Genomic DNA, 17,344 nt, shown 5'->3' on the forward strand with positions numbered 1-17,344 from the left:
AAAATGAGCGGTCGGCTGAAGTGTGCACCTCTGGAGATGCTCGCGCGATGGGCGTGATCCCATCGACCATGTTCGATCATCAGAGGTGTGGCATCGCGAATGCGCTTGACGTTACTGAGGACGAGATGTTGTAGTCAGTGGAGAGCGACGCGGAGTGAGATGAGCCAGATCACTTCGGGAAATAAATCGCCCGTTTCTCTGGCATTCGTTTTTCTGGGTCACAAAGTTCCGTGCGCGTTAGAATTTGAGGTGCAACTTTTTTAGTTTTTTTTTTTTTTTTTTTTGCTTGGAAAATCGGGTGCGCCTTAGAATCGGGTAAGTGCGGTATGTGGCTGCATCCAGCCAGCCCGGCCATCCACGGCACTCGGACTGTGGGAGGCTGAGCTGCCCGAGCAGGAGTGAAGTTGGGCCCTCACCTTGTCGAGAGCCCCCACGAACTGCTGGTCGCCCTGGAAGACCTCCCGGACCATGTCCTGGGCAGAGAAACGTGGCCAAGTGGGAGCGCTGCCCAAGGAGGCCACAGGAGCGCCATACGAGCGCCACACGAGCGCAAAGCAAGCAGCGCACGTGCAAACACCCAGAGCAAATACTGGCCTTTGAATAACCCGGGGGCAAATTAGTTCTCACAGCTGCAAAAAAGAAAAGGGCACGAGTGCGCAGTCGGCCATTTATTTTTACTGCAACCCGTCCAATGCACAGCCATTCTATCGAGGCCCCAGCGAGGGTCTTCTGACTAATCATCTGATGAACTGGGCAATGTCCCCTGGCCGGATTCCTTAGCGCGACCTCAAATGGGTTCCCAGACGCTGCTGCCACTGTCGACACCGATAATTCATTGGCAACAGGGTGGCACCAAGCTTGGGGCGCCAGAGAAGGCTGCCTGCCTTCCGCGAACAGGACAGCTCCATAGCTGACACACTGAAACAGCAGTGTCGTGTAGCCGGCACGTAAAAGTAAACACACTGCACCCCTGTACGATCCGTGACGACAACCCCCTTCAATCAGCAAGTATCGGCCATATACACACGAGCGCAGTGGCGCCATCCATTGTGAGTCGATTGCCTCAGAAGGCCATCTGGTGTAAACGCACAGCACTACATCTACCCCCTCCCTTGACAATAGAACACAGGTTACGTGCATACAACAGAAACAGTCACTAAAGTCTCCACTGCAAACAAGTCACCGCACATAGTCCCTGAGCCTCTCTGGTGGTCTTCGCTCCCATGCAGAGCGACGGACGGGCACAGGCTGCTCCTCTGGCTCATGGAAGACCTCTGGTTCGTCGACAACGTCAGCACCCAGTCCCGAGGTCGTGGACGCTGTGGTGGGCTTGGCGTGGGAGGAGGAGGCAGTGCTGACCCCCCCGGCTTTGGAGACTATGCAGGTTCCTGTATTGGGGGACGTGTTGCTCTTTGCGTTCGAGGACGGTGTCCGTGCTGTGGTGTTTCTTGCCGACCCGTCTGTCTTCATGTTCTCTTGCCCCTGTTTCTTTGGGAGGCATTCCAGGTACAGCCGTCCTCCAGGTGGAATGACCCTCGCCCTACCCGCTTCAGTATTTTGAGTCCAGCACCAAAACTAGGGGGGCCTTTAATTGCAGGTACCGGGTGTTGCACCCGCACGTAGGCCCCCACTTTAAATCTGGGCTCCCTGGCTGCTCTTCGCTTTACTGCGTACACCTTATTTCTCTGTTGGTATTCGCAGACACGACGCCGAAGTCTACGCAGTTCACGGGCGGGATGGGTGCCGAAATCCGCTGATGGCTGGCCAACCACATCTAATGATGTCCTCATGTGGCGGCCATGAAGCAACACTGCTGGGGAGATGCCAGTGGCGCTGTGGGGTGTGGCTCGGTAAATGCCCAGGTACTCTATAACAGTGGTCTTGATTGGTCGCTGCTCTAGGAGAGCTAGTTGTATATACGATTTCAAGACCCTGTTGAATCTTTCCACTAAGCCATTGGCTTGAGGGTGGTAAACTGCCGAGAAGAAATGCTTGATGCCCCTGTCCGCAAGGAAGCACTCGAATTCACTCGACGTAAACTGTCGGCCATGATCCGAGACCAGTTCAGTAGGGTAACCCTCTCGCGCAAAGACAGCAAGCAGGAAGTTGATCATCGCGCAAGAAGTGATGTCACTGCAGAACGCAATCTCTGACCATCTGGAGTAGTAGTCCACTACCACGATGACAAATCAACAGTCAGCCGGTGCACGCTCAAAGGGGCCCATTATGTCTATTGATATTTTTTCCCAGGGCCTGTCAGGAAGCGGGACAGGCTGGAGTGGTGCTTGCCAGTTCTTGACACTCTTGTCCGAGGCTTGGCAGACACTGCAGCTCCGGACGGCGGCCTCCACATGCTTGTCGAGGCAAGGCCACCAGTACTTTTCCCTGATGCACTGCTTAGTCTTCACAATTCCCGGGTGCGACTCATGAGCTAACTGGATGAATGTATCCCTTAGCTTGGCAGGCACTACAACGCGTTCTGTGTGCAGAACCAACCCATCTACTACTGAGAGCTCGTCCCGTATTTTGTAGTACGGCGTCAGTTCTGCGGCAAGTCTTTTCCTTGTTGGCCATGATGACTGGACAAAGTGCATGACCTGCCGTAGTATGTCATCCTCAGTGGTAACGACCTGAAGATTGCCCCAATGTACAGACAATGTAACCAAGGACACAACCTCTTCACCAACCCGGAAGCCACCTTCTGTGTCTGGCACGGGCAGTCTGGACAAGGCATCTGCTACCTGGTTGTGAGCTCCGCTGCGGTACTGTATTTTGAAGTTGTAGCGCAGCAGTCGTGCGGTCCACCTTGCGATACGAAGTGGCCGCTGTCCTGTGCTACGGGACGAGAGCAATGCCACCAAAGCCTGGTGATCCGTCAGTAGCGTAAATGATCGGCCCCAGAGGTAAACGTGCCACTTCTCGCAGGCCCAGAGACAGGCAAGGGCCTCACGCTCTCCGGCCGAGTATGCCACAGTCCGCACATGGGACCTCTCCATCTCCACTTGCTGCAGTACGGCACCGAGACTGTACGCAGAGGCATCTGTTGCGACAATGGCAGGTAGCATCGGGTCAAACATTCGGAGGACCCTGTGGGATGCTAGAAGCCTTTTTACTCCTGCGAAGCTCTCTTTCCCGGCGTCATCCCAGTCGAAGTGCACATCTTTGCGAAGTAGACAGAGCATTGGCTTTACTTCCTCTGCCAGTCACGGCACGAATTTAGACAGTATTCAACTAGCCCCAAAAAGTAGCGTAGCGTGGCTGCATCTTTAGGCGCAGGAGCATTAATGATTGCATCAACCCTGGCCTGGAGCGGCGCTATATCCTCTGCGCTGACGCGATGTCCTAAGAACGACAACTCCGACGTGTTCAAGACGCATTTTTAGATGCAACGCACCTCTAACTCGCCTTGTCCCGCGTTGTCGCGGCGTAGTCCGCATCACTCCCCCATTCTCCTCGCCGCGGCAGCTGCGCGCTCTGCCGCTCTCACCCGTCGCCGTGCCAGCTGTGCGTTAGCGCGCAGCTTGCACTCGGTTAAAAATTTACACCATCTTCCTGCGAGGGGAACCATGGGGTAGATGTGACGCATCGGGGGTGAACATGCTGCGTAAATAGGATACACAACAACAGCACGCTGACATCGCTAACATAACGAAAACGCAACGGCAACCCCCGATGTGTTGCATCTACCCCATGGTTCCCCTCGCGGGAAGATGGTGTAAACTTTTTCGTTGAGCTTGAGCCCAGCTCCTGCTATTCGTTCCAGCACTTGCTCCAGGTTTTGCCTGTGTTCGCTCTCCGTCTTGCCAAAAATGATCATGTCATCCAAGTAGCACAAGACCCCTGTGCAACCTCCAAGAATTTTCGTCATGATCTGCTGGAACGCAGCTGGTGCCGATGCCAACCCGAAGCAGACCCTCTTGAATCTCAAGAGGCCATCGTGCGTTATAAATGAAGCTAGGCCTCTGCTGCCTGGGTGGAGCACAAGCTGGCAGTAGGCTCATGCCAGGTCCACCTTGGAAAAGCAGCGTGCTCCGTTGAGGGCATGAAGGCAAAGGGAAGCTAGCTGTCTGCTACTATAGCTTGGTTGGGTTCCCGGAGATCGACACACAGTCGAATGCTACGATCTGCTTTGCGGGCTGCTACAATAGGAGATAGGTACCCACTCGGAAGCACTGACTCCCTCAATGACATCAGCAGCAAGTAGCTTCTCAATCTCGTCAGAGGCAGGCTGGCGGACTGAAAATGGTAGGGGCCTCAGCTTCTGTGCGACTGGTGCGATGGAGGTTTTCATCTTAACTTTGTGTTGCACACCTCTTACAAGTCTCAGGCCAAGCAAAAACAAGCGGCCAAGCTTGGTCAGCAGTGTTGGCGGCATACCAAACTCGGGAGGGCCAAGGGTTTTTGTATGCGTGGTGCTTTGGGGAAGGCCTGAACTCGTAGCTGGAAGCTCTCGGCATTCCTGCGTGGACATTTTCAGGCAGCACAATTCCTCTCCCATGATGCCAAGGCCAAGGGCTTGAACAGCATCCAGGTCACATGGCGTAACATGAAAAGTTACAATGGCTTCTTTCCCCTTGTACGTGACTATGGCGTGAAATGACCCGATCCTGCGCGAAAAATCCAGCAATGTAAGATGGGAACTTGTCAGTTGTATTGCGTTTGCGAACAAGCCTTTGAACTGGTGCTCACCCATAATAGACACGGCCGAGCCTGTGTCATGGTCGTCGTGGTAACTGGCGCGACCTTGACATCCACGTAGACACCTGTACTCTTATCAGTACGGACCGCCAAGATGCTAATGACACTGGCAGCACCCTCTTCCAGAACGATTTCATGGACCTCTGCAGAATACCCTTCTCGGTGACGTGCCGGGAGGGGTCATCTCGTCGGTCCTGCCTGGCTGAGCCGTCTTGCAACTGCTGCTGAATTCGCTGAACAGGATTGGCAAAGGCTTCGGATTCACGCTGGGTTTGCTCACGAAGCCACACTACCTCGACAGCATGATCGAACGTAAGGTTATCACCTTCCAGCAGCAATCGCTCTCGTAGCCGCGGGCACGTGACGCCTGCTACAAACTGTTCACACAGGTTTTCGTCCGCTTGGGTGGAGAAATTGCAAAGAGCTGCTAACTCCCGAAGCGCTACGGCGAAATCAGTGATGGGCTCACCCTGCAGTTGACAACTCTCCCGGAATCGATGGCGTTGACGGCGGACGTTGCAAGGGGCGGCGAAATGCTTCGAAAGCATCTCAACGGCTACGTCGTACTTGTCGGGTGGGTGCGGGGCTCCAGTGGTCCCGTCTTGCGCTCCAGTAGCTGCAGTGGTTTCGATGATTCCAGCGGTGGCATCTGGCGTGGGCGTGACACCGGGTGCAGCACTCGTGAGCTCTGTCTTGGTTTGCGTCGTACTAGGCGGAAGTGCGTCGAAAATGCGCTGTCCTCCCGTACCAAGACAGTACAGCAGGAGGGCTCGGCGACGGGGCACGGGCAGCGCGGTCGCTCCGGACGCCAGCAGAAACCTCTCGAAGAGGCGTAGCCATCGGGCTCATGGCACCTCGGGCGTGCCGGGGGTGGCAAGAAAAGGAGGCGGTGGCAAAATGGCCGTGGAAGACATCCTCGTCGCCAGAATGTCGTGTAGCCGGCACGGCGACACGTAAAAGTAAACACACTGCACATCTGTACGATCCATGAGAATAGCCCCGTTTAATCAGCCAGTATCGTTTATATACACACGAGCGCAGTGGCGCCATCAATTGTGTGTCCCATGATTCGGAAGGCCATCTGGTGTAAACGAACAACACTACAAGCAGCCAAGGTGCTCGCACTTGGCCAGCCATGTCCACTTCCTCCCGGCTTGATTTTGAGCATGTGCAAGTGTGCACAGGTTGGATCTCAGGACATGTGCCCGCATGCGAACGCCGCGTGAAAATGTGGCGCACATACACAGCTGGTGTACTGTTTCTGTTTCTGTCGGAGCTTAATCCTTTCCGAAGGCATAAGCATGAAATCACATGGAGTGTTTTCTGAACACAAAAACGCGTCTCGTGAACCACAAACATGCTGACGCAGCGGCGGAGGAGTTCACCCGCACTATGCGGTAGCTCCAGTGACCGCTTCTAACTGCTTGCCGAAACGCTACACGAGTGGCAAACGAAGTTGTTCATGCGGGCAAGAAGCTGATAATGCAGGCGAAATCTGCACTGTACAACAGCATCCGCGCCGCTTAGGCAAGCACCCATCCGCGGTGGTAAGCCCAATTGCCTCTGGCAGGGCCAGCCGGCATCCCTGAGCACTTCGAAGCTCCTGCCATAGGGTGCGCGCATCCCCATTGGCGCAGGCTTCTTCCATCAGGCTTCTCCCACTGCCGCGCGCGGTGCGAGTCACTTTCTGACCAATGCAAAAGCCGCCAAATGTGCGGAATCGCGGATGCGGGTGTGAAAAAAACGTGCGCACAAGACTCATAAAGACCCATAAATGCTTTGCTGCACATGAAAATACATGGCGTGCATACACCTGAAGTTCTAAAAAATGACATGGTTCGTTACATTGGGGGTTTCGTTACATTGAGGTGTGACTGTATTTGCAAACATGGGACATTTGCATGTGGCTGCACAAAGACCCCCCGCAGGCCCTGACAGACCCACCTGGTAGGTGGCGTGCACCTGCAGCACGGCCTCCACAAAGTGCTGGGGCGAGACGGGACAGGGGCCCCCCTCCGGGGGCGGGGGGGAGGCGGAGGAGGAGGGCTGGTCGGCCGAGGGCTGCTGCTGGAGGCGGCTGAGGCCCACGCCCTCCACGTGCCTCTGCAGCTGCGAGACGAGCCCCTCGAGGGCCCGGGGCCCCAGGGGCCGCAGCAGCGTGTACATGCGCGCCAGGTCCGTGCGGCGCTCCGCCTCCATCATGGGCCCGCACTCCTGCTGCAGGAACCCCAGGTGGGCGCCCACCATCTGCTGCTCGCACTCGCGCGTCACCTGCGGGCATCCCCCACTGGCACTTGCAACTGGCCCACCGTGGTGCTCACACCCGCACACAGCGAGTGGCTCTCGTTATTTGCTGGCATGCACGGAGGGGACGGGGCACACACCTGCTCCTCTCCACTGCCCCGCTCCCCCTCCTCCCCCGATAAACACCCAAGTGCCATCTATTGGGACCTTCCCTTGCTGTCGGACTGAGAAGGCCACCACAAGGCCTACCGTATTTATTCGAATATAGGTCGACCTTTTTTTTCCGAAAATGTGCTTAAAAATTGAGGGTCGACCTATAATCGTGACCGAAGAACCTCGACCTATAGTCGTGATCAAAAATGGCGGGCGCAACGAGCGATCCGCTTCTCCGTCGCGCCCGGCGCTCCTCAATTTGAGGCGGCAGCGCGGAGCATCTAGAACAAAGACAGGCAAGAAAATAAAGTAAAAAATAACAAAACAATCAGCGTAAGAAAACCACCCACAGTCACTGCCGGCTATCGCGCATTACTGCGGCCGAACCGGACACGAGCGAGCTTACGTACTGGCTAGAGAGCCAGATTGGCTTGGCTTGGTGTCTTTGGCTTGGCTAGGTGACTTTCGTCACCTAGCGTAGCCACCTCGTGAACGGAACGGCGTTGCCTGCTTCGCTCGCTGTCTCTACTATCTCCCGTTCTCCGTTTCATGCGCTTTCTTTGTGTTTGCTTCGTTGTGATTTCCGCACACAACGTTTTTCTCGTGCGCATTTCGCGATGTCACGTCGGACTTTAAGCGGCGGGTGATCCTGTTTGCTGAGAACTTGAACAACTGCGCCGCTCAGCGAGAGTTAGTCGTTAATGAAAAGCTGATCAGGGGATGGCGGAAACAGCGGGACGAACTTTTTGCTTGTAGGGGACTGCGTCGTGCGTTTCGTGGTGGGAGGCACGATGCTCTCGAGAAAAAACTCCGGCTGCACGTGGAAGACAAGCGTGCGAAAGGACACCGAGTGTCCTGCGAATATATTCAGACCAAAGCTCAACAGTTAGCGCTGCGAGGCGGGATTGGCCGTTCAGCCTTCAAAGCCAGTCGGGGGCGGGGGTGGGTAATGAACTGCGGCGCATGCGGCGCAAGTTCCGACGACGACGCATTGTGTGGCTCCAACCAGTGAGGTGACCGCGTTGTAAATAAATGGGAGTTTTAAAAAGTTTCCTCAAGTTTTTTTCTTAAAAGTATGGGTCGACCTATAATCGAATATATTTTTTTTTTTTTCGGCGACTTCAATTTTTAGGGGGTCGACCTATATTCGTGCTCGACCTATTTTCGAATAAATACGGTAAGTGCAAGCTTCTTTCCCATTTCGGGGGTCAAAATATTGTTCTCAACGTGTTCATTTATTTGGTACTGCAAATATCAACGGCCCACCTATTTTGAACGAAAAGAACACTATCCAGCTGCATGGGAATGTGCACACCTGTATCGAGCCGGTGATGTAAAAATGTGCCCTCAATGACATTTCAATCCATCAATTCCTGCCATGCCCAAGAAACAAACAACACTGTCCAGCCAAAATTGCTGAATATGGGGCTTGAATGTGCACAACGAGTGGCTTTCCAGTCAAGCGAACAGCAGCAGTGTTACACAGAGTGCCGTGCACGCCCCCGTATCGCAAAAGGGAAGTCGCCCTTGCATGCCAGCAACGCCCCTAGAGAACAAACCATGCTCAACGTTGTTGTGCAAGCAGCAAAAGCTTCTTTTCAAACGTGAAACTGCGCATGCAGGAGTTTGAGAACAGAGTTCCGTGATCGTTTTTTTTATCATGCTGCGACGAAAAATGAGCTTTGCAACAACCACACATATAGTTTTCTTCTCTCTCCCTAGCATGACACAGTTTTTCATGATCAGAAATTGGGACGCATACCTAGACAACCCAACTGCCCTATTCCAATCATGAAGGGCATTACATGAGGTTCTTCAGTTGCAGCACTGTTAAGGTCATTTCATTTGCGTTCACAGCACTACTTTACGCTTTTGCCTGTAGCGTATGTTCTGTCTTTACAGACAAGTTTAATCGGATTTTTTGACAGTCATGCACAGCAAAACAGCTGTTACTCCAAATCACCACGGCACTCTCTGTTACAGTCGAAGTGGTATGAGCTCCCCAAATGCGCTTGCTGGGATGCGGCATCACTACTTAAAAATTTTACACATTCCTTCCAAACGGGCCTGCTGCACTCGCCCCTTTCGGCCGAAAAAATTCGGAGGAGTGCGAAAGGAGGCCACCCTGCTCCCCCGACCAAGGCCCCTTTTCTCCCCAGTCCGGGTGTCATAGTGGAGATGGAACTTATTGTTCGCCTCCACAGCTGGTCAGTCAGTGTTCTTGTTTTGTATTCTTCAGCTAACTGATACACAAGTTTGGCCGCAGTCCCGATTTCCTTTTCCGCTCGCGCCTGCTGTGGCTTGTAATCGCACTTTTGGCATTTTTCACGGTGCCAACTTTTGAGCTGTTGTTGTGCTGCTTGGTTGATTGGCCTCACCTTGGGGTAGGAGCTGGGGTGGAGGAAGCGGTGGGCGCGCAGGCTCTCCTGGGCGAGGCAGTGGAGGACGCGCTCCATGTAGGCGGAGCAGTCGCAGCGCTCGAGCAGCCGGTGGGCCTCGCGCTGCAGGGCGCGGCCCGTCTCGGCCAGGAAGGGCCCCTCGAAGAGCTCCTGGTACAGGGCCAGGGGCGCCTTGCGCCGGTACGCGTCCACCTGCACCAGCGACAGGATGGCGCCCTGCACCGTGCGCTGGTGCGGGCACTGGCCCTCCTGGCGGTCCCGCGCCAGCGCCTGCAGCAGCAGCGACACCAGCGTCGGCCGCAGCGGCTGCACCATGTTGCGCCGCCACAGCTCCAGGCCCAGCTCGCCCACCTCCAGCAGCTGCTCCGAGGGCTCCGCCGAGCCGTAGCTCAGGTCCGCCTCGCTCAGCTTGTGCTTCTTGATGTGCTGCGTGTTCAGGTACCTGCGTTGTCAAGAGACCCGATTTCAATTCACTCAAAAGGTGCCTGCTTGTTACTCTCTCGTTTTTGTTTACAATTTCTCTTGCGTTACTCATGAATAAAGCACGCAAACGATTTTTTTGTCACTTTATGGTTACCCTAAAAAAATTAGGATAATGTTTTTCTCGAAATGAATTCGTCCGAAGAATTTAAATCAGCAATAAAAAAATCGACCCTGGCAAGAAAATTCGACCCTCAAAGGGTTAACAAAACATGCACAAATCCAGCCTACCGTTTGATCATCCCTCAAAGGTAACCGCCGTCTCCAGAACACGCTGCTGGCTGCATTCAACTGAGCTTGCACCATGCACGAGAAAGCGGGCTGTCTCTACCAAAAGAGCACGATTCCCTCTTCTCCCCGTGATTGCGGCGAGGGTTCGAATGATCTGGCGTGGCAAGCCACAGGTAAGCCCCAGCACTCACATGTAGAGCTTGTTGAGGTAGTCGATGCCCTGGCTGTACTGGAGCCAGTGCTGGTAGTAGCCCCCCAGCAGGTCATCGCCCGACACCACCAACTGCACACACGGGGGAGGACTCCCTTCAAGCACTGGGTGGCACAGGGGGACGGAGGAGGAGCCTCACCTCGTACAGGTGCTGGACGTGCGCGTTGAGGAACTTCTTGGTCTCCAGGTAGAGCCGGTCCCCCAGGGGCTCCGGGAAGGCCACGCACAGCGCATAGACGTCCGTGCGGCACCCGTCAAGGAGCAGGACACAGAGCTCCTCATGCATCCCCCACTATTGTTAACTAAATTTTAGAGTCGCTCTTTCTTGGAGTGTTGCGTCCATCTATAAAAACTTTTAAAATTCTAACAACCATTCTGTCAACCAGACGACGGCGCATGTCTACAAAAGGCCCCATGCAACCGTGCCTTGTATCCTGTTTTTCAAACTGATCGCAAACAGTCAAGTTGCACACGCTTGTGCATTGCGCATTCTAAGAGCACACGAGTGCCTGGGTAACAACATAATTCCCTACAAGAGAGCAATGCAACAAGAAATGCTCAAGCAAAATGCTCAAGCAAAAAGAAATGCTCAAGTGTACAAAAATGCAGAGCCCCTGCTTATTTTTAGAAACAGTTCACAGCATTGTTAAGGCAATGTAAAGCAACTTTCTTTTAAACACGCAAACTCTTGCAGAATCAGTACCGTCCCGGGAAGCGGTCACAACAGCACACATGGGAATGGCAGATCCCCATTTGACAGCTAAGGCGACTTGGTACCTGCACCGAGTGCTACGTTACTCACGACCACTACAGATCACTTCCGACCAGAGTTAAATTGCGTGATCGGACATTGGATGCAGCTGCAAGAGCAGCCATCACAGCGCAAATTCCCCAACACAAAAGCGGCGAAGAGTGGGGGGCAGGATATGAGAAGCGGTCGTTCCAGATGGGCCGGGGCACCTTGGCCAGGGTGATGACGCCCGCCACGGTGTCCCGCAGCTGCTCCCAGGTGCCCTCGAAGTCGATGCGCTTGGGCTTCAGGGACATGCTGCTCGAGCCACCTGCCAGCAGCAAGCACTGCGCTTCGTCACTAGCATGCGGGAAATGTCACCACTGTCAATGGTCTTTGAAGCCAAGGAATATTTACATGCTCTTGCATCATAAGTAGCGCTTGAAACGGGATGACACACACTGTCGTCCCGTTTCAAGCGCTACTTACGACGCATCAGCACCAACTAGCCCAACTGTCAATTTTACTGAATTGCACGTTCTTGCTCTTAGGTCTCTCACCCAGTACCAATATGCAACAGCAGGGATGGCCAGGTTTCCATAGGACAGCAGCCCTCTTTTGGAATACAGGACCTCCCCTTCCCCTGTTGCATCCCCAGCCTACGCGCAAAACATGGGTAGAAGAAAGTGGCCACGCATTGTTCCTGCAAAATTTGCCCCTGCACTGCGCATGTGACCACGCAGTGCCACTGGGTTGGTGTAACGCACACAGTGTGTGTGCCAGTGGCCCGCTCTCCAGTCCACTACAGTGGTCTCTGAACAGCTCGTGCTACCCGAACTTGTCCACAAAATGCCCCCTTTCTTTCACCCTTGAGCCATTAAGGGCCGTTCCAGAAACTAACGTGCACGCAGTGCACTCACTGTGTGGGCCCTCAGCAGAGCTGCGCAGCGCCAGTAGAGAGCAGTGCCAAGTAGCAAGCGGACAAAGCGGCCGCACGCTTACAAGCTGGCCAGAAGAAATGGCGGGCCAGCAATGTCTCGGCACAGCGCAGGCACAGAGGATGCGAGGCTTTCAGAAGAACAAGTGGACCAAACTTAAGAGCAGGGAAAAGCGACCCCACAACAGATGACGTGGGAAAATACAGCCCCATGGATCCATGCAGCTGCTCCATGTTTCTGTGAAATCAAGCTTAGTCCGTAGTGGTGCTCAGTCTGCTAGGGACAAAATGTTTGTCTCAAGCAATGCGTCCGCTTCAGTCGGTTTCTTTTTATACAAAAAGAAATCTCCACACTTCTAACTAAGGGGTGTTTTTGTGTGCTTATACAGCGTAAAGTGTCGAGACTCACTTTACTGGTGTCAGAAATTGCAAAGAAATCATCAATGTAACAAAAGATTTTGGCTACTTATGAGACTTGCAATAGGTCATGTAGGTGGTCAAGGTATGCTGGGAAAACATCATCCAAAATTGATGCTTTACAAGATCCCATGCAAATTCCACTGGTCTGAATGTAAAGCTTATCCCAAGTTGCGAGTGTGGAGTTCAGGTACACCATTAAAAGCTGTAAAAGAACCTTGTACTGACAAATCAGTCCCATTTTGAAATGCAACAGAACTCTACTTGTCAATGCAACTTTCAACACAATGCGGCAGTGACCAGTACAAGACCTTTGTGTCAAATGAAATGCCCATGCCTAGTAGCTTCCGTTATTGTAGTCGTCAAAAATCGCCAGGAGCAGCTCATGTACTTTTATAAAGCGCTAACCACATGGAGCGATTTTGCAAGCGATTTGGGGAGCGATGCAACTAGCGACAAACTTCTTTTCCGCCGCAGACAAAATTGCTCAAGCATCGCTCGGTTCTGGGTCGCCAGAAAAAAATGGCTCACCTCTCGGAAGTCACCTTCCGGCTTAGGGAGAGAACGAGGGGTAGGGGCGGCACAGTGCATCCTAGAAAAGTACAATCCTCTTCTTGCTGAAATACGTGCAGTTTCCTGTTTTCATGACAAACGCGCACACACAAAGAAACCTTGTGGCCGTGCGTACTTCGATGTTCGTACTGGGCGCAGTGCAGCAATATTGGGATCGTGCTTCACCGACGCTCGCGCAATCACTCCCATGTGGTTGCCTCAGCGAGTGATTGCGCATCCCCATCCCATTGTTTGTTGCTTCACTTGCAAAAGTCGCTCCATGTGGTTACTGCTTTAGGTTTCGCGCAACTTTCAGAATCAATGACCCTTAGCAGAATGTCTACTTTCTGGGCTTTTTTCATTGAGGCCATGGAAATAGAGCACCGAAAGGAAGATTGTGTTAGCATGTCCTCCCAGAAAGAGATGCACTTTCTAGTCCACAGTCACTTCTGCGTGCGTTTGTGGCACACAGCAACACTTTTCCGGCACGTTAGCCCCATTTTTCTTTGTGTGTTTGAGTGTCAACGTACAGTCAAGCCCGCTTATAACGAACCTGAGCGTCATGCGGCCTCCGTTTGTTATATCCCGAAGTTCAGAGTAAATAGACCACAGTAAAAAAAAATTTTCAAAACACAATTTATTTTTCCACAAACAAAGTTCGTGATGGCTGTTTGTTTGTGCAGTGCGACTTGATTAGGGCGATCTCCAGTTTATTTAGAGCAGCTGCGTGATCTTCGCCGAGGCCCTTGGCCTAAACAAGTTGCTTAAGGTCATAGGCGCAGGCTCAGAAGCTTCGTCGTCGTTCGCGTCTGATTCCTCCACATCGCTCTTGCCCTGCATTTCCTTAACGATGCCCTCATCCGTGCACGGTTCCGCAGTGTCGGCATCTTCATCGACACAAACGAAATCGCCCCCGCCGAGGTGCTGGCCCCCATGTCGGAGTCGACGGCTCGCTGCCACCAATCGCAAGCACCAGGCCCGGCTCCAGGTCGTGTGTGGACGAAGCTGGCCTTGCGGAAGCGATTGCGCACGCCTCCGACCAGGCAGCCTTCACTGCCTCTACAGGCGAATAAAGCGAACCTCGAAGCGGCAAGTTGGCTGCCGGGCAGTCAACAGCTACGACCAAGCGCTCCACAACGCGCCACCTATACGATGCCTTAAAGGCCCGTATTCTTCCCAAATCAAGCGGCTCCACTTTCGAAGTGGTACTGGGTGGCAGGAAAAGCAGGGTCACTGCGGTCAAGGAAGTTTGCGCGTGGTGCGCAGAGCTGTTATCCATCCCGAGCAGCACGCGCCTGCCTTGGCTCTGCATGTCACGATCGAACTCGCTGAGCCAATCTGCAAATAAATCGCGCATCATCCAAGCCTTACCGTTGTGCCTGTAGAGCACACGGGCACGTAGCTCCTAAAGCAATGCGGCTTTTTCGATGTTCCGATGACGAAGGGCACGCAGCGGTCGCTGCCATTCATGTTAGTGCACAGAAGAGCTGTGAAGCGCACTTTGCTATGCTTCCCACCAGTGCATGTGTCGCGTTTCATAGCGTGTGTTTTATCCAGAAACTTCTGGTAAAATAACGCAGTTGCATCCGCGTTATAGACGCCGCGCTCCGCATAGATTGAAATAACTTCTCCATTTTCTTCAAGCAACGCTGCAACATCTTGGTCACTTCCGGACGCCGCCTCGCGGACAATCAACTTAAAGACAATGCTGTGCCACACCTTGAAGCGATGGAGCCAGCCACTGCCTGGGCAGAAGTCGGGAAAATCCCGCCTGCGAGGAGGTTTGGTAAAGCGACCTGCGCCGGCAGAGCTGGGCAGAGGCCGTCATTTCAACCCCCCGCAGCGGTGCCGGCCGTTCGCTGTAACTGATCGGCAGAGCTCAAAGATGTTCGTTGTACGTGGGATTTTATGCCACTGAAATAACGTATATTTTGACGGTCACGCGAGTTTTGTTCGTGATAAACGAAAGTTTGTTTTAAATGAGGCCATTATATGTGGGCTCGACTGTATACATGTCACACGCTGAAAAATAAGCAGCCACTGCAGGCCAGCACTAGAAGCTGTCTTTGGTTCTTCACCTTGTGTATCATCCATTTTGCACGGTTCCCTTCCCTTCCCAGAAGAAAATGAACAGCATACCGCACATCACTGTCTTACGTGCACCCCCCCAAACAGGACACCTGAGGATGACAAGACCCTGGGTTATGACGCAAGCCCCAGTTTAAATGGCTATTTTTCCCTGATTGGAAATTTCCGAGCAATTCCAAACACAAGCAAGTGTCGCAGATTTTCAGTTTTCGAAGCCACCAGACCGGACATTTTTGCAACTAATCCAAGTTTCCAGCAGATGCCAAATGAGTTAGGTGGGAAGTACCTGTTGACGGTGGTGATAGCGACAGATGGCTGTGGCCAGGCTGCCAATGAAAAATGAGGAAAGCAGCATCAAATCAAATCACCGTGCTTGTTCGGTTCTGGGTTTTACTGACTCTCATTTCATGCCGCTCATGTGCAGCACAGTACGGGATGAAATTAGCAATTACATCCGTGTGCACCTTCCAAGGAAAGCAGTGCATTCAGCAGAAGTCGCACGAGACGCTTTCACTAAACAAACACACACTCTTCTGGCGGCAGCAAGTTTTCAAAATGGGACCGTCCTAGCCTTTGATGGTTTACCAGTTGCCAATAAAAGCAAATGGCTGCAGCAGACCTTGCTTCTCCCAGCGCGAGCCCAGCTATCCTGGACACAAAGGTGCGTGCACTCGTGCCCCTGCAAGGATCTTGCAATACAACCACAGAGGCGCATGAGTCATGCATTGTCCACTGCTCAGCACCCTGTCTTCTGTAGACACGCTCGAGCTCACGACTCGAAGATGACGCCTCTGTCCCCCTCTAGGGTGTATGCATGCAGGGTGTCAGCCTGCATGGAAACGAGTTGCACAGCTTTTCCAAAATCCCATGGGATTCATCTGAAAGACAGCATTTCCCATTCTTGGGGAAGAATGGAAGTGCGAGTGCTTTGCCGTATCCTCCCGTACGATTGAGGAAAGCCCCTAGTCCAGGATGGGTGTTCGGGCCCCCCTTCCCGTTTGCCCAATCCCAGCGCCTGTGCAGAGGCCACCGAGCGCTCGATTCAGCTCGGCTGTCACGTGTTCCAAAGGAGGGGGTCAGGAAACTTGCGGTCTGCATTCGATCCCCGTGTCTTTAAAAGGTCGGTCCTTCGAATCCGGGCCGTCGTCACGATCGCACCAAGTCGTTCGCCGCACGGCGCCTACACAGGCCTCCGTGGTGTTCAACGCCGCACCATTTCGCGTGGTCACTGCCCCGTGCGGCCAAACACCGGCCACTCGAGGTCGGCTGGCTCTCTGCATGGACTGGCAGTGAGCCGCGATTACTCCCAGACACCGCGCTGCGCGTTTACTCGACGCCAGCCTGCACTCGCTACGGACCGCTGGAAATTTCCAACTTGACCGAGTCATGCGAGTCTCTCGGAAAGATGCAGTGCATCAGCGCACTGCACAGTCACACTGCATCCCCCGTGGCCGAACAGGCGAAGCGAGAGGTGTGCGCAGTTAGCGGCCAGTGAACAGCGAAGCTCTGCTCGGCCGGCCCGCACAGAAGGAGCACGCCGCTGACGAGCAGCAGCCCGTCGAGGGGCCCGTCGAGGGTCCGTGCTCGTTCTGTGCCTGCACTCTGCCCTCTCCGGGAGAAGAGCGACGGCGACGCGAAGGGACGAGGCGACTCACCTGTCGGAGAGCACCAAACGCCAGGGCCTCACGAAGAACGCGATCCGTAGACGGCACTTCTTAAAATATATGTCTCTGCAAAGTCGGAACACCAGTCGCTCCCTTCATTTTGGAACGGCAGAACGATACCACTGGTCATACAGTCCATACAGCAACGGGCTACACAGGACTGACTGAGGGAACGAAAAAGGAACCTTTTGCAGGTGTCGCTGGTGTCGGCAACCGCGGCAACTTGGGTGTCCCTATTCGCACGCCCCGTGGGAACAATTTTTATTTTTAGTTCGCACGCCGCGTGGGAACAATTTTTATTTTTAGTTCGCACGCCGCGTGCCAACAATTTTTATTTCTAGTTCGCACGCAACTGAACGGGAGAGGAGGAATACACGTCCAGCGCATCCAGCGGTCCAGCCAGTTCACTGTTCAGCCAGCCGTTTGTGTGGAAATGTGGGAGGCCTCGTGTTTGTGCTGCTACAGGTGCTACAGAGAGGAAAATAAGAATTATTAGTAGTTGGCCCTCAACGTGTATTAGTTCATTGTATCGTCGCCTTT

The 17,344-nt window shown here is 53.6% G+C and overlaps 1 protein-coding gene and 1 pseudogene across 5 annotated transcripts in view; both read right to left on the minus strand.

Moving 5' to 3' along the window:
* LOC144168744 (cullin-2-like) overlaps positions 1-16,980 on the minus strand; it is a 39,834-nt gene extending 22,854 nt beyond the window's left edge. For 2 of the 5 annotated variants that reach the window (XM_077697699.1, XM_077697696.1), the window contains exons 1-7: positions 16,796-16,980; positions 11,345-11,477; positions 10,556-10,658; positions 10,397-10,488; positions 9,474-9,936; positions 6,643-6,969; positions 417-473 (exon numbers count right to left, since the gene is read on the minus strand). In XM_077697699.1, coding sequence (XP_077553825.1) covers positions 417-473; positions 6,643-6,969; positions 9,474-9,936; positions 10,397-10,488; positions 10,556-10,658; positions 11,345-11,463 — 1,161 coding nt within the window. In that variant the 5' untranslated portion in view covers positions 11,464-11,477; positions 16,796-16,980. Of the gene's footprint in view, positions 1-416; positions 474-6,642; positions 6,970-9,473; positions 9,937-10,396; positions 10,489-10,555; positions 10,659-11,344; positions 11,507-13,031; positions 13,118-16,795 lie in introns of all 5 variants that reach the window. The other 3 variants (XM_077697700.1, XM_077697697.1, XM_077697698.1) reach the window with 3 other exon arrangements.
* LOC144170875 (uncharacterized) lies at positions 1,180-5,861 on the minus strand (annotated as a pseudogene).
* Positions 16,981-17,344: the final 364 nt, after the last annotated feature.

Source organism: Haemaphysalis longicornis, unplaced genomic scaffold, assembly GCF_048455015.1.
Source record: "Haemaphysalis longicornis isolate Haplotype H1 unplaced genomic scaffold, Haemaphysalis longicornis Haplotype H1 scaffold_2, whole genome shotgun sequence".
In the NCBI taxonomy this organism is placed as follows: Eukaryota; Metazoa; Arthropoda; class Arachnida; order Ixodida; family Ixodidae; genus Haemaphysalis; species Haemaphysalis longicornis.